The sequence below is a fragment of the Polyodon spathula genome, chromosome 16 (assembly GCF_017654505.1).
Source record: "Polyodon spathula isolate WHYD16114869_AA chromosome 16, ASM1765450v1, whole genome shotgun sequence".
Lineage (NCBI taxonomy): Eukaryota > Metazoa > Chordata > Actinopteri > Acipenseriformes > Polyodontidae > Polyodon > Polyodon spathula.
The window spans coordinates 23472733-23498856 of NC_054549.1; the positions used below are offsets into that span (position 1 = coordinate 23472733).

A 26124-nucleotide genomic window follows, 5' to 3' on the forward strand; every position below is an offset into this window, starting at 1 on the left:
GTAAAGAAACCACTGGCTCTTCTGTTAACCAACACACGTTCTGCCCATGCCCACACTTTGTGTGTGCACCTCTGTACAGTGCGAATGATATATACCTCTGTTACGATATATCATGTAAAGAGAGTATCACAGTTCAATACACCCCTAATGTTTAGCATTGTGAGATGTGGTGCATATTAAAAAATGATACTGTTTAAAGCAGGAGCACATAAATACATAAATAAGTAAATAAATTGATGCAAAACATTGGACTCACATGGACAAAATAAGAATGTGTCAATAGACAAGTTCTACAAATACACCCCCTCTGGTGGCTCCATAAAATGGAAGTTTGTTGATCTGCTGAAACCACACTTTCAATTAGATTAGTGATGTGGCTTCATGCCTGCTGTAGAGTTTACATAAACCTTGGAAACAGACTACCCCACATAAAATCTGCACCACACGGTTTGCATCATTCAAATTCAAAATATAATGTAATGTTCCAGATAGTCAAAACTGCCATATGGTGTCTGTAGGACTAAACAACTGGTTCTTATGTAAAACAGCTAGATTCTAATGTTCTTTCCACCTTGCCAAAAACACAATGTGATCAACATATTTTGAAACCATGCACTATGCTATACTGACAGCAAAAAAAAAAGCACTATGCTATACTGACAGCAAAAACACAATCTGATCAACATGCTTTGAAACCCTGCACTATGCTATACTAACAACAAAAACACAATGCGATCAACTTGCTTTGAAACCCTGCACTATGCTATACTAACAACAAAAACACAATGCGATCAACATGCTCTGAAACCCTGCATTATGCTACACTGCCACATTTTGACATGCATCTGGAGAACCACACATTTAAATCCCAGGTAATTAATTCTTCAACTGCTGTTAAGCTTTCTGATGTCTTGAGCTCATTACCACTCTCTGAGTCCTCATCAGTAGATGAGCTGGTTAATACCTACACCACCACCTTGACTGGTATCTTATAAACTGTAGCACCAATCAAAACTTAGAGTGTCTTAAAAAACGCTCATGTGGTTAAATGAAACAACTCGTAAGATGAAATATGAGGGTCGTAAACTAGAACGAAGATGGCGGGAATCTAAACTGCACGTTAATTACATCGCATGGAAGGGCCGCCTGGTTAAACACAGGAAGACTGGCATTGTCTAGATCATCATATTATTACAATTTAATTGAAACAGATAAAAATAATCCTAGATTCCTTCTTTGCTATCCTAGATAAATTAATGCATCCTTTGCATAATAGTCCCACTCTTGACATTGGCTCCTCTCATAGCTGCAATGACTTCTTCCATATATTTTTTTAAAATAAAATAGCAGACATCAGAAATGAGATTCCACAGACCCCTTCTATTAAGGACTCTGGTACAATTTTACCATTATGCACTTTCCACTGTATTTAGTGTATCATATATTTTGTATTTTTTTTACTGTATACATGTATTATGCATCCTCTGTATTTTAAGTATTATGGATTTTCTTGTTACTGCATCTTGTAAAGTGCTTTTATTGACTATGGGGGCTTATTTTTCTACCTCCAGTGTTGAGATATAGTTCCATCAGCTCTTAAGGTAGCTGTGTAACAGTTTGGACCCTAAAGTCCTCAATAACTATAGGCCAATCTCCAACCTACCATTCTTAGACAAGGTTCTAGAGCGAGTTGTTGCAATTCAATTACAAACATTTCAAACTCTTAATGGTATATTCAAGAAATTTCAGCCTGGTTTTTGTGCTGAATCATCTTGAAAGAACAGTGGGACTGTCCGGCCTTGACCTATCCTGATTCAAATTTCTCTTTCTGATAGGTTTCAGTTTGTCTTATTGGGGAGGTAAAATTGGCATTATCAGAAGTTGTCTGTGGTGTTCCACAGGGCTCCGTTCGAGGCCCCTTGTTGTTTTCATTATATATGCTATCGTTAGATGACATTATCTGCAGACATGGATTAAATTTCCAATGCTATGCCTATGACACCCAGCTATATCTGTCCCTAAAGACAGGAATTTTTTCTGCCTATTACTAGCTACTTGCCTTACTGACATCAAACAATGGATGTCACAGAATTTTCTAATGTTGAACTCCGATAAAACAGAGGTTATGCTAGTGAGCTCACAGAAGCAACTAAAAGGAAATGTGGGATTACATGAGCTCGACCCTTGCAGTCCCATCAAAAGTAAACTAGAAATTAAGAGTTTGGGGGTCATCTTTGACCCTGATCTCTCATTTGAGACTCATATTAGGGAAGTTAGTAAAGTATTTTTTTTACCATTTGAAAAATATAGCCAAACTTAGACCAATTATATCTGTATCTGATACATGCCTTTAGTTTATCTAGAATTGATTATTGTAATGCTCTTTTTTCTTGTGTCCCAAAACGTGTGGTATCCCGCTTGCAGCTTGTTCAGAATACTGCCGCTAGAATTCTGACTAAAATCAAGAAAAGTGAACATATTAACCCTATTTTGTCCTCTTTACACTGGCTCCCTGTGCAGTACAGAACTGATTTTAAGATTTTGCTGTTAACTTACAAGGCCCTGACTGGATTAGCACCTCGTTATTTGCAAGAGTTACTGACCCCATATCTTCCAAACCACAGTCTGAGATCACAGGATGCAGGGCTGCTGGTTATTCCTAGGGTTAACAAACGCAACACTGGAGGAGGGAGGGCTTTTTCTAGTAGAGCTCTTAAATTATGGAATGCTCTGCCTTCATTTGTCAGAGAAGCTGGGACCATTACAATTTTTAAGTCAAGAATAAATATGCACATTTAGAAGATGGCTTTCTTATCTTAGTGGGTTTTCATATAACTTTAAAATTGTTGCTTTTGTATTATTATGTGTATATTGTTTTTTAAATGGTCTGACTGTGGCAGTGGTATGTGTGACTTTCTATACAAATGTATTGTGGTTTGTTCTTTTTTTCCTGCTATGTAGTGTACAGTGCTTTGTGATACTTTTGTATAAAAAGCATTATATAAATACAATAAATAAATAAACCACCAATATCACATTCTGGGGATATATGGGGTATCTGTCTTTCTGTACATCTTTAAGTCACACATTTTGACATATATCTGAGAACCACTTATCCAACTGTCATGAAACTTGGTATTATGATTTCCATTACATGAGAGTAGATGTTAAAACTTCATGCTGATTTGAACTCGGGTCTTGCCAAGATAAGCACCAACTAAGACTTAGCTTTACAGTAAACTAATGTGATCCATCTGCATCTCCAGCCATGTGTGTTTCTTTCCATCTGATGATGTAGATATCCTTCTGCCTGGTGTTGATGGCTGAAGTGTAATGCTGGCTCCAGGGATCAGCTTATTTTGCCTCCCCAGCACATCAGTACACACAACGGCTGTGATGCTGGCTCCAGGGATCAACCACAGTGTGGTCTCCCCAGCGGATCAGCATGACAACCGCCTGGATTGAGCTAAATAGGGTACATCTCAGGGGCCTTCAAATGGGCACCTTCCATCCTCTGTGTTTCGTCAACTAGCCCACAACACCTCAATTCTGGCATCCCAGCATCACCCCCCTCCGTCCCCCACTCAACTCAGCCCAGCTTACTTACCTGTACATCAGCGTTGCTTTCTTTCTATTGTGCTCGAGATTCCCAGCCAAAATATTTCCGTCTCAACCACAGCCAGTTGCTGCTCCTCCTGCTGCTTCAGATAAGTTCTTCACTGTGCGACGCAACTCTTGGCCACTGAACCCAACATCTCTGCGAAACCAGGTTGTAGAGTGTGCCACAAATCCTCGACAACCCACCTCCACTGGGTAAACCCGGACTCTCCATCCTCGCTGTTGCATTTCAGCAGCTAGTTGAGCGTACTGAAGTTTCTTCCTCTCATACACCTCATCCACAGCATCCTCCCATTGCACTGTTAACTCTACCAGGTGAACAAGGTGTGCTGATCCAGACCACAAGACAATGTCAGGTCGAAGGTTAGTGGTGGCAATCTCAGTTGGAAAAATAAGCTGTTGACCAACATCTGCCAGCATTTTCCAGTGTCTAGCAGTTTCCAGTTGTCTTGGGTGAGGCTTGGTTTTAACGTTATTTAGCGTTGCGTTACGGAGAATATCAAATTATGGGGATATGGGAGTGTCTCTCCATTTTCTTAATTTGCCTTTATCTGGCTTCGACTATGTCTGGAGAATCATATGTGCTGAGCCTTCCTCGTACCATTCAAACCGCGTGAAAACCTTTTCAACACTGTAATAAAAAGCGATTTTATTTGATCTGATTCAGCTAAATACAATCTCTGTTCCAGCACGGGCTGAATCAAATCTCCCTCTGTATGTTTAACAGCGCCTTTCACACATGCAAACGGTTAAATGTAAATCTGGGGGTGCACAAAAAAATAAACAAAAAAAAAATTATAAGTTATTTCTAACTTCGTTATTTCCAAAAACTGATTTTGATTTTTAACAACATCTGAAATTGCCAGTAACTTTCCTCGACTCGCATTATATAAAGAGTTGCATTATATATTTTCTGCCGTGTTGTAACTTGCTTGGACATTTGAAGCTGCATAACATTTAAGGAGGCTGCCCCCACTCAGAGAAAAAATATATATAAACACTGCTTTCTTTCACCTAGACTTCCAGAACAAACACACGCACACCACTGGCCTCGTTCCAAAAACTGGTGTTGCCAAACTTTGTCGGCGCTGTATAGAAGACCTGCACGTCTATATAACTGAACCGTTTGTAAAAAGCGCACGAGTTAAGAAGTGTAGCGCTGTTGACAGGACTTGACTACTGCATGATTGACATCTGTACCCTTTATCTTAGCGTACGCTTTTAAAATAAAATAAACGAGACAGAGTGTTACAGAAAAAGTGCAACATAACTTGAAAAATGTGCTCCTGCTCGATCATTCATTTCGCGGCGGTCTGTTGGATAACCCTGAACTGTTTCGTTCAAATTGGACTTTCTGTGGAATATAGAGCAGAACCTGACAGACAGACGCTTAACGGGGATTCGCGTGTATTCCTTCAGGTATGTATTCTGCCACATTTTTTCCCATGACCGATGTAGATCTGCAGTGTTGTTTCACTATGTACGAGTGCCCAGGTTTGAGGAGATGTGTGAATTTTGGAAGTTTACAGTATGTGTAGCGGTGCATTTCAGACTCTCTTTACTGAGTCGCCTTGTTGAGCTCTACCTTTGTAGCACACTGTATTTTTTAAGACACACACACACACATTGAAATAATGTACAGGTTCTGAAGCTTTTCTAAACGTGTGAAGGATCTGTTCTAATGCAAAGCATAACGCATTTTCTTCGGGCAGAGCGGTGACTACATGGTTGCTGTAGGTAATTGCTTCTGTTCCTGCAGCAACTGTCGCAGACAATGTAGACAAACTGGCAAGCAAACAGTGCCTGTTTTCTTTTTAAAAAATTTTATGAAGCCCTATGCACAGGCATCTAATATATGGACATATGTAGTAAACATTTTCCCAGGAATAATATTTTAGTGTTAAATTAAATGTATTTGTATTAAATATAATTTAGAATACTCTGCATTGGTATATGCAAAACACGCACACACACACACACACACACACACACACACACACACACACATATAAAAAGGAGTTGACTTAGTTAACTCTAACCAAAATTCTTCACATGGAAGTGTAGCACAGAAAACAGGATCACAGGACACAGTTGTAAATTAAATGGAATGGGACTTAGGACAGAGTGGAGACACTTCTTCACACAGAGAATGGTGAGGGGATGGAATGGTTGGCCTAGTCATGTAGTTGATGCTGAATCACTGGGATCCTTTAATTAGACAAAGTTTTCAGATCAATCAGCTATCTACAAGGACCTGAACGAGCTTAGATGGGCTGAATGGTCTCCTTTTGTTCATACATTTTCTTATGTTCTTATGTCTGGGAAAAAAACTTGTGGCAAATCTATTATTGTACAATAATAACAGGTCTGTTATTACAGGAAACACTGGCTCATTATCCTCAGTGGAGCACGACCCCAGCAGGAGCCAAACTGAAAGGAATCCCAACCATAAATCACATAGCTGCTGTCTTCTCTCGTCTCACTCTCTGTCTACTAACTCACTGACACAGACTAAATAGAGTAAGCCCCCAACAAGAAGCTCATTTGAGATTATAAAAATACTGCATGGGGTAGTGTGTGATAAATGAGAAGTTGTTTTGCAGCAGATCTAGACAATCAGACATCATATAATAAAATATATGCAAGGCCTATTCAATTTTTTTTTACACTTTTTACTGCAAAACCACACAAGCATATAACAATACTGATTCACACTAACATAATCCATGACTACATTCGCTAGATACATTTACTTAAATAAAAAATAGTTTCAGTGTAACGTGGAGCTGTCTGTTTAGCACATTGAACTTTACTGATACAGGTTAACATCACCAGCTTCACGTGGTTTGCATTCACTGAGAATAGAAGTCGATGAGACAGTCCCAGGAATATTATTCCCAGTATTTATCTGAAAATTCTTTTCATGTATATATTTTTTTGTAGTTAATGCTGATAAATTCCCTTGATATTTTATACAAAATAAATAGCAAAAATAAAGGCCTTGCAGTGGTAATTTCAGATAGCAGGGAGTTCTAAGGAGAGAGGGGGAGGGTGACATGTTTTAGGGCTGGGTGTCTGGACAGGGCTTTGTAAAGCACTGATAGTGACATTGCATTGCAGAGCAAATCTCCTGGAACTCCCCTCAGCTTCACTGAGCTATACTCTCCCTGCTTCTTCAGCAACATCGGTAAAATGAGAGTGAACCTGTGCTGTATGATTAAGAAAACCACTTCTTACACTTTTTTTAAATAAAATAGAATTTTTATTCACTAATCTCACAGCAACTATACCGGAGACTGTAGTATTTGCTCACAACATTGCATTTCACTTTAAACAAACATTTATTTTCTGCATTGTCACAGTACACTAGGTGGGTGTAGGCGTTCTGTACAGCAGGCCAGAGAAACAGTTTCAGGCTTGAGGGGAATCTAGCAATTCTAGTTTAACCGGATCTTTGCTGTACAGAGATTTACAAATTAATCTAATTTGTTGTAGAAAAACAGATTTAAATAAAAACTCCCAACCCTAGTTATACAGATCAAGTACCATAACTACCGATATAACAAAAAGGCAAGGTGGAGTGCACAGGATTCAGCAAGTGTTCACTACCTATGCTCACTTTGATGTACACGTGGTCTGTTAACACTCAGAGAGAATAAACAACCCCCCCCCCCCATCCAGTTAGTTAGGGGAAAAAGAGTATTATCTACAGGGAAGTGTGTGAAATAAGCCTGTTAAGGGCTTCGAGGAGTTATGGGACTGTAGGCCGAGTGGCCTCTGATGTCCCATAACATTTTTAACTGAGATTGTCAGTTGAATCCGCCGAATCTCCAGCAACCAATCAATGAACTGCTCGTTCACTTGTCTTCGCCACAGAGACTGAAGTTGTTCCCATAAAATCTCATGAAAATAACCATGGATTTTTTTCCCAGCTCCCAGCTTTTATGGACAAAAGTTTTGCATCACCCTACAGAATTAGCTACCGCATTCCTTCGAATTGAAGATACTCTCAAATTTAAGACGCAGTCCAAAGTTACCACCCTCGTTTTGAGGAAAAAATAAAACATCAAATAAATATGGATTTACAAAGACACAACCTCAATTACTTTGTAGATTGACCACAGAGCTTGTTTATTGTGCTGCGCACTGTGTAATACTTAAGATGGCATCTCTGTCGTACACATACCACCACTCTCTTACAGCATCACACATCCTGGCAACAGCAAGCACGACACAACACTCCACGGAATCAGGGCACCATGTAACCCAGCAACCACAACAGCATTGAACATTGCTTGGCATGTCGAAACATACAGGGGTCTGATCATTATTTCCGATCTGTCCAAGCTGGTACTGTTTGTTAGAAATACTGAAATTGTAAACGTTTCTCTTGGAATTCCTCAGGAAGCTTGCTTTGTTTTTTTTTTTTTACGTTTGCGCTGCTTGTGTATTCGGGCAGATGCCTTTGTTGTCTTTTCCCAGCAGTCAGTCACGTTGCTGTTTGTGTACTCAGGTCATGTCTTTTATTGTGATTTTAATACACGCATCACTACACTGCACCGGAATTTAAGACTCAGGCTATTTTTGAGAAGCAAAAAATGCTTTAAAAAGCGCGTCTTAAATTCGAAAGAATACAGTATTTTACAGTGTTTTCCAGATACTACGAAAAACTGACATAAATTGAAAAATGTGACATTTCAAAATCTAACATGAAATACTGTATTACTATTATGGCTTTCAGTAGACTTTTGAGATATCATTTTGTAGTTTCTTTGATTACATGATGTTAAATAAAAGATCTAAATTATATATATATATAGTAGGTGATGCAAAACATTTGGCCATAGCTGTACATCCCCGGTCTTGAATAGGTGTGGTGGAGATATCACAGACTCTGGGGGATAAATGATTCAACAAGCCCCCACTCATCATGGCATGGCGCTGAAAATGTCAGCACCCCAGGTGAAATTCGCTTCCAATCAACTTAAATCATTCAGTGCATAAGCTGATTGCCATTGATTGGTTCTTGTATAAATGAGGGAAAGGCAGCTGTTCTTGTGTGAAATTAACTAATTTTCATTTTCAATTAATACCTGCCTACGTAAAGCATGTTAAGAATGATCTGAAGACCAGAGTATCAGCACAGCCATGTCACTTGATTGTACTGTAAATAAACCTTAATAAATATAAATGTTCGTTTCAAACTTGTTTTTTTTTTGTTTTTTTCTGCTGCACTTGGTGTGCAAATAAGTGGTCTACAGTTAAGTGGTTAACTCATTTTATGGCATTCGGAATACTTGGCGTTATGTGTAGGAAACCTTTGCTACTGAGGAAAAGGTATTTGGCCATTGCATTTTCATTACATTTTTGCTTAAATGTTTCCTGTACTTTAAAAATAGAACTCTTGGTAAAGACAGTTGAAATGCAGTTTGTTTCCCTACTGTTAAACTTTCAAGAGATTCCATTTGTCTGGTCTGTGTGCATGGACTGGGTCAGCCAGCATTGTTAAAGTTAAAATACACTCTGATTACAAATACGTAGGATTCAAAAAACAAATGGATGGTATTTAACCAGAACAGGCCCACCAAGACTAAGAGTGGAATAATAGACTCATCAGTGTTAGTCCAGGTCCTTCAACAGTAAGAGTGGTGTAATAGATTTTGTGGGGAAGCAAACAGAATGCTTGAGTATGTATCCAAAGTGTAGAGTACAAATCAAAGGAGATTATGATGAGGTTTTATGATGCCCTGGTAAGAGCGCACTTTTATTGTCTCCAATTCGGGTAAACCACAATACAAAAATGATATGTTTACAACAAACACAGAGGTCATGGTATATTAGTATTCCAGAATTATTGTTTTTTTTTTTTTACATTTTGACATCAGTATGTCAGTATGTTAGCCCGGATGAGAGGAAAATAATTGATTGTTACTCAGTTGTAAAGGTCAGGTATGACTGCTTTTCTTGTTTTGATATCAACCCGTTAATCAATGGATTTATTGAATAACTGCCAATAAATACTTCTGAAAGACAATTCCCAGTACGAGTTTCTGCACACCCCCAGTTCTTCTGCAGATTCATTATCTGAATATTCTGACTGATTGAACCTTTTGAACTCTGCAGCCCCACCTACTCTACATATATAAAGACAGAGAGGGTAGGTGGGACTGACTGATAACCAGGATAGCAAACACATGCAATACATATTCTATTTTATTTTTCTTTTACAGAGAATTAAGCGACAGGCAAGACCCCCAAAAGCTGCAGTAAGTGCATTTTGTGTTTCATTCTCTTATTACATTTTTAATGAGCATAATCCAGATATTTATCTGTAACTATTAAATACACGATAGTTTCAAAAATACTAAAATAAATTTAGTACGTTCAGTGATAAAGTTTCAACTAAGAAGTAATTTGACTTCAAGACCCAAAATATAACCAATGTGAAAAGAAAATAAGGGTCAAAACTGATTTATGACCAGGGACATTTAAATAAAAATATCAAAACAATCAATTATGTGGAAAAAGATATTGCAGGAATACATATAACAAAGCAGGAAACTAGGTAAAGTAATGCATTGTGTTTTAAACACTACAGCCAGTTCAGTAACACCCATTTGTGGATAACGAGCACACAACCACTTCTGATGTGACAATTAAGAGACCATTCACAATATATCAATCCAGAGTGGTATATGTAGTGAATCTTAAACCATTCAACATTTGGAGACATTGAAAAAGACTCAAAGCATTTGTCATTTAATGTATTTCTTTTAGTATTTCTAAATATATAATCCCATGTGCCTGTGTTCTAATAAGCACCACTACAGCTGAGGATAATGGTGAATGCAAGGTGTGGGGTCAGTGTTTGTTAATCTGCATTGCACAACTCATGGCAAGGCAAGTTTGTGACAGTAACATTCATAAAAGAGCTCTTAAAGCCTTGTGCTGTAATTGGATTTCTAATTCTCATTTAGCCATGCAAACCTATGCGCTGAGATCACCTAGAAGCACGCTCCAGTGACGAGCTGATTCGATGATTCCATGTGCAGCTCCACTGTGGTGCTGAGCAGCAAGGCTCTGAGGAGTTGAGATATAAACATGTGTTTTCTCTGTTCCAGCTGAAGATCACAGACTTCCATGTGCGCTCTACAGTGGTCTCCCGATACGCTCTCACCACAGTGGAGAGCTCCGTGTGGAATCAGCACACAGCTGCCAGAGAGGCCATTTTTGAGGTGGATCTGCCGAGCTCTGCCTTCATCTCTAACTTTAGCATGTAAGTTAGCATGAGATTGGCCAGTGAGAGGAAGTCATTCAATCCATCACTGAACAGAAGAAAATGTTTAAACGAGAGTAGGCCCATCTAAGTTTATCCAGTTCCCAGTAGCTGATTGATCTTAGAACTTTCTCAAGCTGGGTCTTAAAGGATCCCAGTGATTCTACCTCAATAACATGGCTGGTAACCAATTCCCTACCCTCCCCACTCTCTGAGTGAAGAAGTGTCTTCTTCACTCTATCATCACTTAGTTTCAAGCTATGTCCTCTGATGCTGGTTTCTGTGCTTAAAGTGTTGGTTAGGGTTAACTTTGTCAAGATTTTAAAGACTTCAGTCAAGTCCCACCCTATCTCTTCTTTGTTCTAGGCTAAATCAGTAAATGTTTGTTTTAAATAAATTATCTTTCAAATAACATGGTGAAAGGGCTGATGGGGGCTCTAATGAATAGCCTTTATTGTAAGGAAGCAACAGACTTCATTGAGAAAATTAGCCCCCCCTCATTTTGTCATGATACCACATCCCAAAACAAATAGGCAAGCCCCCCCACCCCTGTGAAAGCAGGGTCTGTTTCCAGTGTTGTTTTGGCGGAGTGTAGCTGCCCAGTGGAAAAGGTTAGAACCGATTTAGTTTAGCTGCTTGCTTCATATCCGTGGCACCTTTCAATACAGCATTCAGAAAACACAGACACACAGTTCAGAAAGCAAGCAGAGTAGATTGGTTACATATTCAGCCCTCACCACAGAATAAAAACCCAACAGCACAGCAGTGTATCAGTGCAGCTGGGGGGTATGCAGCCCCCACCACACTAGGTTTTAAAAATAACATCTTCAGTCAACAGTTTTGTTGGCTGTGGGGAAAGGGTTTGTATAGTTAGATAAACCTTTTATTGATGAATCCAATGGTTTTTATCCCTTAGTTCACAGTTCTTAGTTATTCCCTATAAATCACAGTCCAAAATCCTACACCTAGTTGAAAATTCAGTTCCTAACATGGTTGGTCGGTATTATAAAGCACAGCAAAGCAAGCCTTCACAAACAGTGTGTGTGTGTGTGTGTGTGTGTGTGTATATATATATATATATATATAAATATATATATATATATATATACAGTACCAGTCAATAGTTTGAGTACACTTGCTAGAAACTAGGTTTTTTTCATAATTGACAATGTTTTACGTAGTGTACGTTTCTGTAAATACTTGAAAATGGAAACACATGTTACAATATACAAAACAAAACATAAGGAGTATCAAAGCAATGTTCAAGAAAATTGAAAATTGTCTCTAAGTCTTGGATTCTTCAAAATAGCCACCCTTTGCCTTAATAACAGCCTCACAAACACGAGGCATTCAGTTAACAAGTTTCAGCAGGAAATCACGCAACATGTCTTCCCAGCTCTTCTGCAGCAATTCCTAGAGATGTAGGGCACTTGTGGGTAGCTTTGCTTTGACTCTTCTGTTCAGTTTGTCCCATACAAGTTTTATGGGATTGAGGTCTGGAGACTGGGCAGGCCAAGTCATTAGATTGAGTTGTCCTTCACTTTCCTTGTTCGCCAGATAGTTCTTGCACAACTTTGAGGTGTGTTTTGGGTCATTATCTTGCTGAAGAATGAAGGACTGCCCAACTAGCCATAATCCTGGTGGAATGGCATGCCTCTGAATTATGCTATGATAGCCATGCTGGTTGACCTTGCCATGGACATGGTAAAGATCACCAACTCTGTCACCAGCAAAGCAACTCCATTCAGGAATGACAAACTTGTGCCTATGCTACCTATATTTATAGTAATCATGGAACCTCACCTGTTAACAATAATTGGTGACAAAAGGTTCATTAGGTAACATGCTAGTTAACTCAGAGAACATCTAACAGACACTTATACTTAGGCCAGTGTTCTAACATCTTGGAATAATACACATTTCAGACTTTTAACTGACTTCAGCAAGACTGAAATCCCCTTGCTTTGGGTGACCATTTCATTGAAATTGACAAGATTTACATTTTCATTTAAAAATTAAATTTTTGAATGCAATTAACTTATGATTATCAGCTTATATAAGTACACATATCATATAATGAAATATTAAGTGTTTATAGACAAGTTTATACAGTTAAAAGCATAGAAAATCATGAAAAATCTGGTTTCAAGCAGGTGTACTCAAACTTTTAACTGGTACTGTGTGTGTGTATATATATATATATATATATATATATATATATATATATATATATATATATATATATATACATATATACATATATATATATATACAGTGCCTTGCAAAAGTATTCAGACCCCTGACCAATTCTCTCATATTACCGAATTACAAATGGTACATTGAAATTTCGTTCTGTTCGAAATTTTATTTTAAAACACTTAAACTCAAAATCAATTATTGTAAGGTGACATTGGTTTTATGTTGGGAAATATTTTTAAGAAAAATAAAAAACTGAAACCAAACAATGTGAGACCGTGACTCTAGCCTACTCCTAACAAGTGGCCTGGAACATTGCCCGAAGGTGAGTTTGTGAAAACTTGCCTTAGGGATGTTATTGCTATCCTATGTCCAAACAACAATCTACTGCAAAAGCAAATTTCAGGCCTGCAGCTCTCACATCACACGGTAGAACGAATCCATCTCAGATCTTAATAGTGACATTGAACTACAGCTGCATTCAGAACAATATGCGTAAATAACGTCAAAAGGCACACCGAGTGCAGATCCTGCCTGTATGTGGTATAAACAATAAACGATAGTTAGCTACCTACCCAAATAAGAAACAAAAACAAAACTATGCTTTTATATATAGTGAAAATGTATTTGTTTGGATATCAATATTACATATGTACTGGAAAAAATAAAGGGCAGTGTGGCAGGCTGGCGAGTGGATAGAAGCCCAGAGACAGACTGCAGTTCAAAAAATAACTATTTTATTATAAATAAACACAAAAATGAAAGGGCACAAGGGCCAAAACAAAGCAAAGCACAAAAAGACAAAAAAACAAAACTTACAAAAATAACAATTTCCAGGCTGGGCAATGCCTTCACTGGATTCAAACTTTCAACAACCAAAAAACCAACTTGCTTCCTCAGCTCCTTCCTCTTTAATGGGAAGCAGAGGCCTCCTTTTATGTCAGGTGGCTGGGTGCTGATTGATCATTAATTAAACTAATCATCTAATCAACCCCAGCCACCTGAATACAATGAACCCAGGCAGGTAGGGGAATTTAACCCCATCCCTGCCAAGTTGTCCTTCACTTAATGGATTAAACACTCTATGGGAACAGGATATTGGGTCTGACATTTCGGAAGACATGTGGGAATCTATTCAAACTAGAGTTCACTCCTCTTCAATCTGTGCTTGTCATTGACTAATTAAGTGATAGTGCCTGACGATGAGGGTTCTACCGTGTGGTAGATGACCGCAACTGGAGTTGTGCGTCCTGAGCGGAAGGCAAGGGCGTTAGTGAAAGTCAAGGTCATCTGCCACATGGTAGAGCCCACATCGAGAGGGCTCTTTAAAAACTTGAAAACCTATATTTACCTTGAAGTTCTGATATTTCGGCAGGTAACATTCCGCTGAGGAAAATAGTCCCTAACTTAATTAGAATAGATAAACGACATACATGTAGAGAAAATATTATTATTATTATTATTATTATTATTATTATTATTATTATTGCAAACATATGTATTTATTGGGGTCTTACTCTTTCTTATTATAATTTATCTGGACATGTACAATTGTTGAATAGTCCGTGTAGTATTGAGTCTGATTCGAAACTTGTTGGAGGCGGGGCATCATTCAAGCAGGCAGGGAGTGGATTGGCTGGTGCTGAAAGAACTGAAACAGGGTTGGGAGTTTGACTGGCTGGTTTTGAGGGAGGGGGTTGTTTGGATCCAGCCGATGACAGAAGTGTGGACCAATCATGTCTTCCTTGTTGATTTGATGTCCAGTAGCTGCGAATTGAGCCTTCATTACGGTGTCCTGTCACAGACATGATTTTGCTTGTCTCTAGAGCAGCATCAGAAAGTATGTTTAAGTAGATTTTTATGTAATCAGATTAGTTGTAGATTAGAATGTTAAGGAAAAAGCAGGTATGTATGTGCATATTGATTTAAAATTTAATTCACAGTTAAGCACTTCAACGTTCCGATGCAAAGTAGAACTGTATTCCTTCGATTTTAAGAAGTGCTTTTTTAACAATTTTTTTGCTTCTCAAACATTCCCTGCGTCTTAAATTGGAGTACAGTATAGTGATGCGGGTATAAAATCACCAACAAAAGACGTGACTATCCGAGTACACAAACAGAAACGTGACTGACTGCTGAGAAAAGACAACAAAAGCGTCTGTCCAGATACACAAGCAGTAACATGACTTTTACTGCTGATAAAAGACAAACCAAGCTTCATGAGGAATTCCAAGAGAAATGTTTACAATTTCAGCATTTCTAACAAACAGTACCAGCTTGGACAGATTGGAAATGCTGATCAGACACCTGTATTTTTCGTCATGCCAAGAAATACCACAGTACTTCAATGCTGTTGTGGTTATTGGAACAGTATCCTGATACCAACACTGAACAGTGACCATGCCAGCCCCACACACGTACAGAAAAACACAAAAAAGCAAAATGTATCTATTCCAGTTTAGCGAAAACAGGTGCCGATGTTTGAAGCGCCCCTATCTTTTAATCCATTCTGCCAGTTTTTTAAAAGCAGGTGTGACCAGGATGGTCCACCTGTTAAATCTTGCGCTCTCCTGCTGGCTGCACAGCTGGGCTGGCACTCAGATAGGCTTGCAGAGAGATTGATGGGTGAGCTAAGGGGCTGCCTCTCCCTGCGGTTCAAGGAGGTCCTGAGTGAGGAGATGTCCAGGGTCACAGAGCAGACAGCTTTCCATATTCCCAGGGCTGATTGGGTCACCAGCAGCAGGTGAGGAAGGAGAGGGGGGTGGGTTGGTGGGGGTAGAGAGAATGGAGGAATCTTACTTAATTTGCACAGTGTGAAGGAAATTATCTATCACACAATGAATAGAAAAATATATGCAAATTGTCTGTTAAATCAATGGAGTTTAGTAGGCTAAGAGGTCAGGTAGACTCCAAGTGGAGAGCTCTCTCTCAGTTCTCTCTCAGCTCTCTGTACCTCTCACAGTGGAGGATGAAGTGGGTCTCAGTCTCAATTTCTCAAGTGTGTCTCTGGGTACAGAGTCACTCCTCTCTGGGTCTCCACTCTGCTCTATGCATTTCAATAGCCAAAGTGTGGTCACTGATTCTGTATTTAAATAGGTGTTTGTTTTTGGGGTTCTTGATGATAAATAGATACTGCCAGGGTCTATTCTCTGTTGAGAGAACTGTAGGGGGAGTTTAATTTGGTGTTTAATCTGTTCTCTCTAGCAGAGGGTGTAGTTTTTGTTTACCAGGGCAGAGTCTAGTGTTTTTTTCAGTGCCTCATGTCTGATGGGCTCAGTGACAGGGCTCTTCTCCATATTCATGCTAGTTTTGGAGGAGAGAGATGCCATGTATGAGTGCAAATGTATAAGTGCACTGCCTGGGACTGATTCTAGTGCTAGGAAGTGGAGGGAGTTTGGGCGGCTTTCTTTTAGGTGGAAGCAGAATTGAGTTCTTCTTTTCTGTATGGGGATTAGCAGGGGACTCTCCCTAGCTCTGCTCTGCAGCCGTTGTTGGGGGATTCTGTGTATGTGTGCAGGACCTCTTTACAAAACAGGTGTGTGATTTCTTTGGGGGTTTTATATTCATGTTTGTACATCGGTCTTCAATCCCATAGAGCGGGATTGTCTGAAATATGCTGTCAAACAGCTTGAGTGATAATTTTGTAGGAGGGTGCGCTTAATAAGTCTTGGTAGCTGTATGAGAGGCTGTGGTCTATTTCTGTGTTTTTGAAATAGAATTTAAATTTTTTTCTGGTTGTTTTGGGGCTTTTTTGGAACACCATGATTCTGGTCTTGTTCAGGCTGCAGTTTTACAGCAAGTCTCCAGCAGTGTCAGGTTGTGCTGCAGACCCTCCAGTGTGGGGGACAAGGGGACCAGATCATCTCCGTACAGCAGCCACTTCACAACAGTGTGACCAAGGGACAGGGCTTGGGTGGGCGCCTGTGCAAACAGACCATGCAGATCATTGATGGGAAATGTTGAAGAGCGTGGAGCTTAGGCCCTGTCTCACTCCTCTCTCCTGCTTAAAGAGACCTGTCTGCTTGTCATTAATCTTTACTTTACACATCGCTGAGTACATAGATTGAATTGTGTCACACATTTTTCCACCAATCCCTGACTCTACCAGTTTGAGATTCAGTCCAGGATGCAAAATAGAATCAAACGCTTTCTTGAAATCAGTAAAGCTGGCGAATATCTTGCCTTTGTTGGTGTTGTGTATGTGTTTGTTGATTAGTGTGTTTACAGTAAAGATGCAGAATCCATTCTGGCTCTGATTTTGATGCTACAGAATAGTTTGCATTTTCTCTCTCTTGTTGTCACTCACTCTCTCTCTGTCTGTCGCTCTCTCCAGCACTGTCAACAGCAGGGTGTATGTGGCTGACGTGAAAGAGAAGGGCGAAGCTAAGAAGATTTACGAGGAAGCAAAGAAGAAAGGAAAGACAGCTGGGCATGTTGCTGCCAAGTGAGTGTACAATCAATAGAGCCACATGAAAATATACCACGTTATAATATGTGGCATTATAATATACTGCATTACAATATAATGCATTATAATATACACAATTATAATATACCTCATTATAATATACTGTATTACAATATACTGCATTATAATATACTTAATTATAATATACTGCATTATAATATACTACATTATAACCTCATCCAAACAGGCTGAGTGGAGTGGTCAGTATGCACAGGTAGAGTCCTCTAAAAGCTCATTTTTAAACTTGCTTTAAAAATTGATTTTGAAACAGCTCAAGCGACCCAGCCTAAAACAACCTAGAAATAACATCTCTTTATACTGAATCCACTTGTTCAGTCTAGAGTAGCATTAATTTCCGGTAGGCAATGACTGCTGTGTCTGACATGAACGCTTATTAGTAGAGCCTCGTGGAATTTTTTTTTATATAATTTTTCATTTTATTTTTCACAAATTTCTTGTTATTTTGTTTTATTAGATAGACATTAATAAAAAAAAAACTCAAATAGATGTATATCAATGTAGCAGGGGGAGATCTGTGCTGACTCTGCTGACGTGTTCACAGTACTGCAGGAAGAGGGCAGCAGTCCAACAACCGCCTGTGAGTCATGGCAGTGACACGGGGAGGTGGGAAAGTGGGTGTGTGGACTTTCCCCCTCTCTGAATGGCTGAGAGGCGAGTCTTGGGAGATCGCTAGCCCTGTAAAAAAAAATGCTCTGCTGTTTCCTCAGGGCTGCCCTTTTAAACGCGCCGAGAGTGCGGAAGCACTGGTCCACGACCGAGAACCAGTCGGAGAGAAAGAAACTGAGTTTCAGAGTGAGACAGTGAGGGCGGGGAACCCTTGGGCAGACCCCTGAATAGTATAGATGAGCAGGCTAGTTAGCCGGCAGCGTAGGACGGTGATCCGGGTCGCACGGGCAGCGGCGACCGGGATGTCGCTGCAAAGTGCAGCACCTTTTCTTTGTAGTTTTGTTACTGTTTTATTTTCCCTTTTTCTTTTCACCTTCTATTCTTGAATTATTGTTTGAAGCACCTGTGAGTGCGCTTGCACCCTGAACTGTTTTACCATTATTTGGTATTCCCGTGGTTCTGTTTACCATAGTTGGTAAAGCAGACCACGGACCAACATCGCCCTCTGCGGGCCAAAAGAAATCATTGCGTCAAAATAAAACTGGGCACCTGTGCGGTGTTTTCAAGTTCACCTGTCTGTCTCCTGAGTCAGTGAATTACCCACCACCCTTCCACAATCAATAATAGTATATTATACATCATGTTTTAACTACATTATTTTTATTAAACATTTTCTGCTTTTTTTTTGCAGAAAATGTTTAATAAAAATGCTTTTTTGCAGAGCATTCCATAATTTAGGAGCTCTACAGAGAAAAAAAAGCCCTACCTCCGTGTTGCTTTTGTTAACCCTAGGAATAACCAGCAGTGATCTCAGAGTGCGGTTTGGAAGATAAAGAGTCAGTAGCTCCTGCAAATAACGAGGTGCTAATCCATTCAGGACCTTGTAAGTTAACAGCAAAATCTTAGAATCAATTCTGTACTGCACAGGGAGCCAGTGTAAAGAGGCCAAAACATGGGTAATATGTTCACTTTTTCTGGTTTTAGTCAGAATTCTAGTGCCGGTATTCTGAACAAGCTGCAAGCAGGATACCACACGTTTTGGGATAACAAAATAAAGTGCATTACGATAATCAATTCTAGATGAAACAATGGCATGCATTAGTCTCTCGGCATCAGATACAGAAATAATTGGTCTAAGTTTGGCTATATTTCTCAAATGGAAAAAAGATACTGTAGTAACTTCCCTAAAATGAGTCTCAAATGAGAGTTCAGGATCAAAGACCCCAAACTCTTAATTTCTAGTTTAAGTTTTGATGAGAGACTGCAAGGGTCAAGCTCACATAGTCCCACATTTCCTTTCACTTGGTTCTGTGAGCCCACTAGCTTTATCTGAATTCAACATTAGAAAATTCTGTGACATCCGCTGTTTGATGCCTGTAAGGCAAGTAGCTAATAACACCCAGGCAGAAGAAATTCCTGGCTTTAGGGACAAATATAGCTGGGTGTCATCAGCATAGCAATGGAAGTTCACTCCATGTCTGCGGATGTCATCTAACGGTAGCATATATAGTGAAAACAACAAGAGATCTACAATAGAGCCCTGTGGAACCTACTGAAACCTATCAGAAAAATAAGATTAGAACCAATCAATCAATCAATCAATCTTTATTTTATATAGCACCTTTCATAGTAGACCGCCATCACAAAACGCTTTACAAGATGCAGTAACAAGAAAATCCATAATACTTTAAACACAGAGAAATGCAGAATATATACGAGACAGTTAAAAAAAAAAAAAAAAAAAAGCATAATGCATTAAATACAGTGAAAATAATACATGATATAGTTGCATAATACATGAAATAGTAGCAACAACACAGCAGCTAATAGCAGATATCAGGAAAGCAAGAGCATGGAAAGTAAGAAAGAACAGGTGGGTCTTGAGAATTGATTTAAAGCGAGCGACGGTGGGAGCATCACGCACCAAAGCTGGGAGAGAGTTCCAAAGAGTTGGAGCCATGAAGCTAAACAAGCGTTCTTCAAGTGTGGTGCACTTTTGCTTGGGGATAACAAGCAGGCCAGAGTCGGAGGACAGGGACATAGCGGGTCAGCAACTTGAGGAAGTACTCCGGACCTGTGTGATGAAGGGCGTTGTAGGTGAGCAGGAGAGTTTTGAAAGTAATCCTGAACTTTACAGGTAGCCAGTGCAGCTGGACAAGATGGGGGAGTGGGAGGGGGAGGGAGGGGGTGGAGGGTGATGTGGTTACGTTTCTTACATCTGGTAAGGATCCTGGCAGTGCCATTCTGAACTAGCTGCAGTCGGGTGCGTGCCGAGAGACCAGCATAGAGAGTTGCAGTAATCGAGGTGAGAGGAGACAAATGCACGACAAAGTATCTCCGCATCCTGGAGGGAAAGGTAGGGACGGACTTTGGAGATGTATCGAAGATGGTAGAACGATGATTTGACCATAGAGGGGATGTGGGCGTCAAAGGAGACATTGCTGTCAAGAAGTACACCAAGGCTTCATGCTGTCATTAGCATAGGAGTGAAACGTGAGGCTGTGTTGGCGAATGAGGTGACCTAAGGGAAGCATGTTGATATTGAAGAGAGGTACCCAAGCAGGACAAGCACAGAGGGGGACCCAAGTAGGACAAGGAGGACAAGCACAGAGGGAGCACCAGCATTAGCATTAACCCTTAGCAGTCCAACACTTGTCAGGTGCGTCAGGTCCAATTTATTTTTACACGCGCTGTTTATTTTACACATGCTGTTTTAAACAGGTTTTAAAAGCACTGTATATCAAAATAACACTCAGTACTGCATCTCCAGCCAACCCCACCCCTTGTTCGCTGTATTTTTCACATACCTCTTCATAGCCATGCATACTGATAAATCCTCTCCTGATCACTCATTTTATACCAAACTCCTCAATAATGCGATCCAAGTCATTATTTTATTATTATAACATCTCAACAAGCAAATGTCTGTGATATTCTTTGGGCATATCCATGTTATCTCTATGGTGCAGGGGCTATCTGTGTAGCTCAGAAACACCCCTATTTTTCAGCTTCATTTGGCTCCTATTGGTGAGAGAGTGTAGACCAGATGTTATCAATTTTGTTCCGAAAGAAAAAGGAGAAATCATGACAGGTAAGAGAGGAGGATGGACGGGAGATGTATCTGTCATTGAACCAGGATAGGACAAGGCCAGATAGTCCCACTGTGCTTTCAAGATGATTCAGTAGGATGGAATGGTCTGTAGTGTCTGAGGCAGCACTTAGATCCAGAAGAATTAAAACCTACCAGCCTACCAGCAGATCAATGCAGAAATAAGATCAAGCGAGCCTGTAGTAGCTCTCATATGTTGAACTAGCTCTGTCAGTTCCTGCAAGATAATCAAAGAAAAAGCCTCCATAGTAGTCTTAATAGGTGTAGTTGGTAAAAGATCTGGAGTCCTCCTTAATAGAAGGTGCCTGTGGAATCTTATTTCTGATGTCTAGTATTTTATTTTTAAAGAAATGTAAGAAGTCATTGCAGCTGTGAGATGATCCACTGTCAAGGGTAGGACTATACGGGGAAGGATTCATTCATTTATCTTGGGTAGCAAAAAGGAATCTAGGATTATTTTCTAGCCAATGCCAGAGCCTTCCTATATTTAACCAGCTAGCCCTTCTATGCGATGTAATGAGCGTGCAGTTCAGATTCCCGCCATCTCCGTTCTATTTTACGACCCTCATATTTCATCTTATGAGTTCTTTCATTAAACCACAAGTGACGATGACAAGTGACATGTGAAAAGATTCAATAAACCGCTTGAATTTAAGTCTGATTATGAGTTATCAGGTTACAAAACAGTACTGTATCCGTTGTGAACGAATCGCTAGCGGTGCCATAAAAGTGTTCTTTTAAGGGAAGTTCCTGTTCCTTTAGGTGAAGCATTTACAACAGGAGAAATCTGATTTACCACAAAAGGTGTTCTTTTAGTTGAAGTGTTCTCTTAGGATGTGTTCCGATATGCAGAGACTACTGTACTGTCCTTACTAGAGGTGGAACAATTCGCTGGGTAACAGTGAATCATGATACTTTAGGCCTGTATCATATGTATTGTGATACAAGACCAAAAGCACAACTAAGCTCACTGTAGTTCACCAATTTGTTCTTGAATGAAGAATAAGTGTGTTTATAGTTGGTACATACTCTTCCTATCTCATTAGATTTTTGCCTTTTAACAAAATAGTCCCTCATTCAATGTGATCTAATTATGCATCATACAAGTAGCCCAGCAGAACCCTCACATGTATTGCAATGCAATAGGGTTATCCTCTGTCATCTCTCTCACTCAGGGAGCGCGAGACAGAGAAGTTCCGGGTCTCTGTGAGTGTTGCGGCCGGCTCACGGGTGACCTTCACACTGACTTACGAGCAGCTGCTGCAGCGCCGGCTCGGGCGCTATGAGATTGTCCTGAGTGTCCGGCCAGGCCAACCCGTCAAGAACCTGACCCTGGAGTTGTCCATCTCGGAGAGGACTGGCATCAGCTTCATCCGAGTCCTGCCTCTCCGGACCAGCAAGCTGCTGTCCAACACTCTGCGAGGTGAGCCCCTTCCTGCCTCTGAGAGACCATGTCCTCCTAACATAAACACAACAACACACTGCAAGGTGAGTCCCTTCCTGCCTCTGAGTGAGACCATGTCCTCCTAACTTAAACCCAACAACATACTGCGAGGTGAGTCCTCTTCTTTTATTGGACAGAGCGATCTTTTGATGCTTCTAGTTTCTTTTTTGTCAAAGAGGTATTGCAGCTCTATGGAGTGTGTTCAATCATTTACCAGAAGCAAACTAAACCAGCTGCCAGGTTCTAAATGCAGTGTAAAATGCAGTGCATCAATAAGGCAAAAAAAATCTTTATTTATTTTAAAGTGATAAAAAATATATGTATTTTTACACTATTCTTTCAGAAAAGGGTATTTTCACAGGGATCTACATATTACACAACAATGGGTAAATCAGGATAACTGTTAAGAAAATGCAGACTTACTGGTGTGGTGCGTATCTCTAGCAGGTGATGCGGATGCGCTTCCCTCCACGACAGTGCAGCAGAGCACTCACTGCGCCCGAGTCCACTTCACCCCCTCTCTGCAGGAGCAGGTTGCACGCTCCTCTGCGGCCGGCATTGCCGGTGACTTCGTGGTGGAGTATGACGTCCACCTGAACGACATCATTGGGGACATACAGGTAGTGCTTTAATGCTTCAATGGGGAAATCATTCCTACTTGTATATGAATTCACAGCACAACAACAGAAGTAGACAAACACATTCTAAATCTGACCAATCTGACTGCCAAACCACAGACTCTGCAACTGGTTTGGTGTGCAACCCAATGCATTTTTAAAATAAATGCAAGCATGTATTTGTCAGTGTGACAGAGTGTACACAAACTGCTGTAATTATAGCATTTGCAATAGTTACCATACTTTACTATGTTTTATTCACCTTATTCACACAGCTTTAAGGAGTGTTTTTAAGGAATGTTTTTAAGGAATGCTTTTCTGAAGAGCAGTTGGTTAAACTGAAAAATGAACGTCTAACCTTCTGTACAGACAAAGGAGCCTAAAGGATTGCAAACTTGCGTTAAATGGTCACAACAGGGTTTATAAAAAAACAAACTTTTTTAAAAATAACTTCTATTTTTGTTTGATTTTTAGGCCCAAAACAGCATTCAGCATTAATACTATAAAGACAAGGCCTTGTTTTCAATGTTCATGAGTCTGGTTTTCACTGCAGATTTACAACGGCTACTTTGTGCACTACTTTGCTCCCCGAGGTCTCCCAATCGTTCCCAAGGCCGTGATCTTTGTGATCGATGTCAGCGGGTCTATGATTGGAACAAAGATCAAACAGGTAACCATATGAGCCTTTCTACCCTCAAACTCAGTTAACATACCTTGTCAGTAACAAGATCCTAGACTGGTAAAGAGGTAAACTCAAGTTGTTGAGACACAGATGAGTGGCCCTGCAGGTGTGTTGATCTGCAGGTGTACTATATCGTCAGGTACTCGTCTGTTGTTAACCTCTAGGATCACTCTGTTATGTTCATATTCTACAGTGGAATCTGCAGGAAACACTGTCCTTGTAACAGATAAAAATAAATATTTGAGATAAGGATGTGCGTGAGAGAGTGAGGTGACATGTAAATGAGTGAGTCTCACACTGCATCTGCATATATTTGAAGTGCAGGTACAGAGAGGAAATACAGTGCCTATAGAAAGTCTGTTTCACATGTTGAAACTTTTTTCAGATGTTGTTGTGTCAGTGCCTCAGAGTTTCATGCATTTACATGCATTTTTTTTCACTTATCTACACACTATACTCCACACTGTTAAGAGGAAAAATTATATAATAAAAATACAAAACTGAAAGATCATAATTGGATAAGTCTCCACCCCCCGAGTTAATACTTGGTGGAAGCACCTTTGGCAGCAATTACAGCTGTGAGTCTGTGAGTAATGGCTTCCTTCTTGCCACCCTACCATACAGGACAGATTTGTGGAGTGATTGGGATATTGTTGTCACATGCACACTTTGACCAGTCTTGGCCATAAAAGCCTGTAGCTCTTGTAAAGTTGCCATTGGACTCTTGGTAGCCTCTCTGATCAGTCTCCTTCTTGCTCGGTCATCCAGTTTGGAGGGATGTCCTGATCTAGGCAGGGTCTTGGTGGTGCCATACACTTTCCACTTCTTAATAATCATCTTGACCGTGCTCCAAGGGATATTCAAGGCCTTTGATATTTTTTTGTAGCCATCCCCTGATCTGTGCCTTTCAACAATCTTGTCCCAGAGATCTTTTGAAAGCGCCTTGGTGCTCATGGTTGAGTCTTTGCTTTGAAATGCACTACCCAGCAGAGGGAACCTACAGGAACTGCTGAATGTATGATTTTTGAAGGTGATTGGTTACATCTGAGCTAATTTAGGATTGCTATTACAAGGGGGTGGACACTTACCCAACCAAGCTATTTCAGTGTTTATTTTTAATTAATTTTCTACAAATTTCTAGAATATTTTTTCACTTGGAAATTGTGGGGTAGGATATGTAGATAAATGAAAAAAAACTATTTTAATGCATTTTATTTCCAGGCTATAATGCAACAAAAGGTGAACAGTTTGAAAGGGGGTGTAGACTTTCTATAGGCACTTTATTTACTGTTCCAATCAACCTTTTTATAATGTTTGTAGCAACACCCAGTGGATGTAAAATGCAAAAACGTATTGTTATTATTTTTGATAAATGCCATATTTGTTCTATGTGGTACTTCTTACTGATGTATTTCTTACATCCACTGGGGGCAGTGTTGCAGGTGTCCACTGGGGGGCAGTGTTACAGGCGTTCAGTATAGCTGGATTGTCCGTGTTTCATTCCTCCTTCCACATTCACACTTCCTGCAAGTTTATCAAGCTAACTACTCACCAGTGGGAACTGTAGTAATTCTGCATCTGCCTGCTCTTCTTTGCAGACAAAAAAAGCAATGCACACCATTCTGAGCGACCTCCGACCTGACGACCACTTCAACCTTATCACCTTCTCAGACCAGGTGGAGCTGTGGAAGACAGACAGCACAATCCAGGCCACCCCTCACAATGTGAAGAGCGCCAAAGACTTTGTGAGCAAAATTGAAGCTAATGGATGTGAGTTGACCCTGCAAACCACAAGAAATGCTGACCATTCCACAAGAAATAGGCTGATAGGGAAATTCTAAAATTAAAAATCTCAGCATTCGTGTCAGCGGTGATGCGGGGGGGGGGGGGGGGGCTGACCCCCCTGGTGAGAGTGCAAGGCATGTTGTGCTGACAAGGCCTGACCCCCCTGGTGAGAGTGCAAGGCATTGTTGTGCTGACCCCCCTGGTGAGAGTGCAAGGCATTGTTGTGCTGACCCCCCTGGTGAGAGTGCAAGGCATTGTTGTGCTGACCCCCCTGGTGAGAGTGCAAGGCATTGTTGTGCTGA

At 40.2% G+C, this 26124-nt stretch overlaps 1 protein-coding gene across 3 annotated transcripts in view; it reads left to right on the top strand.

The window, feature by feature from the left end:
- The first annotated feature begins 4561 nt into the window (after positions 1-4561).
- The window catches only part of itih6 (inter-alpha-trypsin inhibitor heavy chain family member 6), a 43481-nt gene continuing 21918 nt past the window's right edge, over positions 4562-26124 (top strand). For 2 of the 3 annotated variants that reach the window (XM_041274636.1, XM_041274634.1), the window contains exons 1-8: positions 4562-5037; positions 9849-9884; positions 10740-10894; positions 17424-17534; positions 22470-22717; positions 23183-23358; positions 23909-24025; positions 25636-25807. In XM_041274636.1, coding sequence (XP_041130570.1) covers positions 4897-5037; positions 9849-9884; positions 10740-10894; positions 17424-17534; positions 22470-22717; positions 23183-23358; positions 23909-24025; positions 25636-25807 — 1156 coding nt within the window. In that variant the 5' untranslated portion in view covers positions 4562-4896. The remainder of the gene's footprint in view (positions 5038-9848; positions 9885-10739; positions 10895-17423; positions 17535-22469; positions 22718-23182; positions 23359-23908; positions 24026-25635; positions 25808-26124) is intronic. The other variant, XM_041274635.1, reaches the window with a different exon arrangement.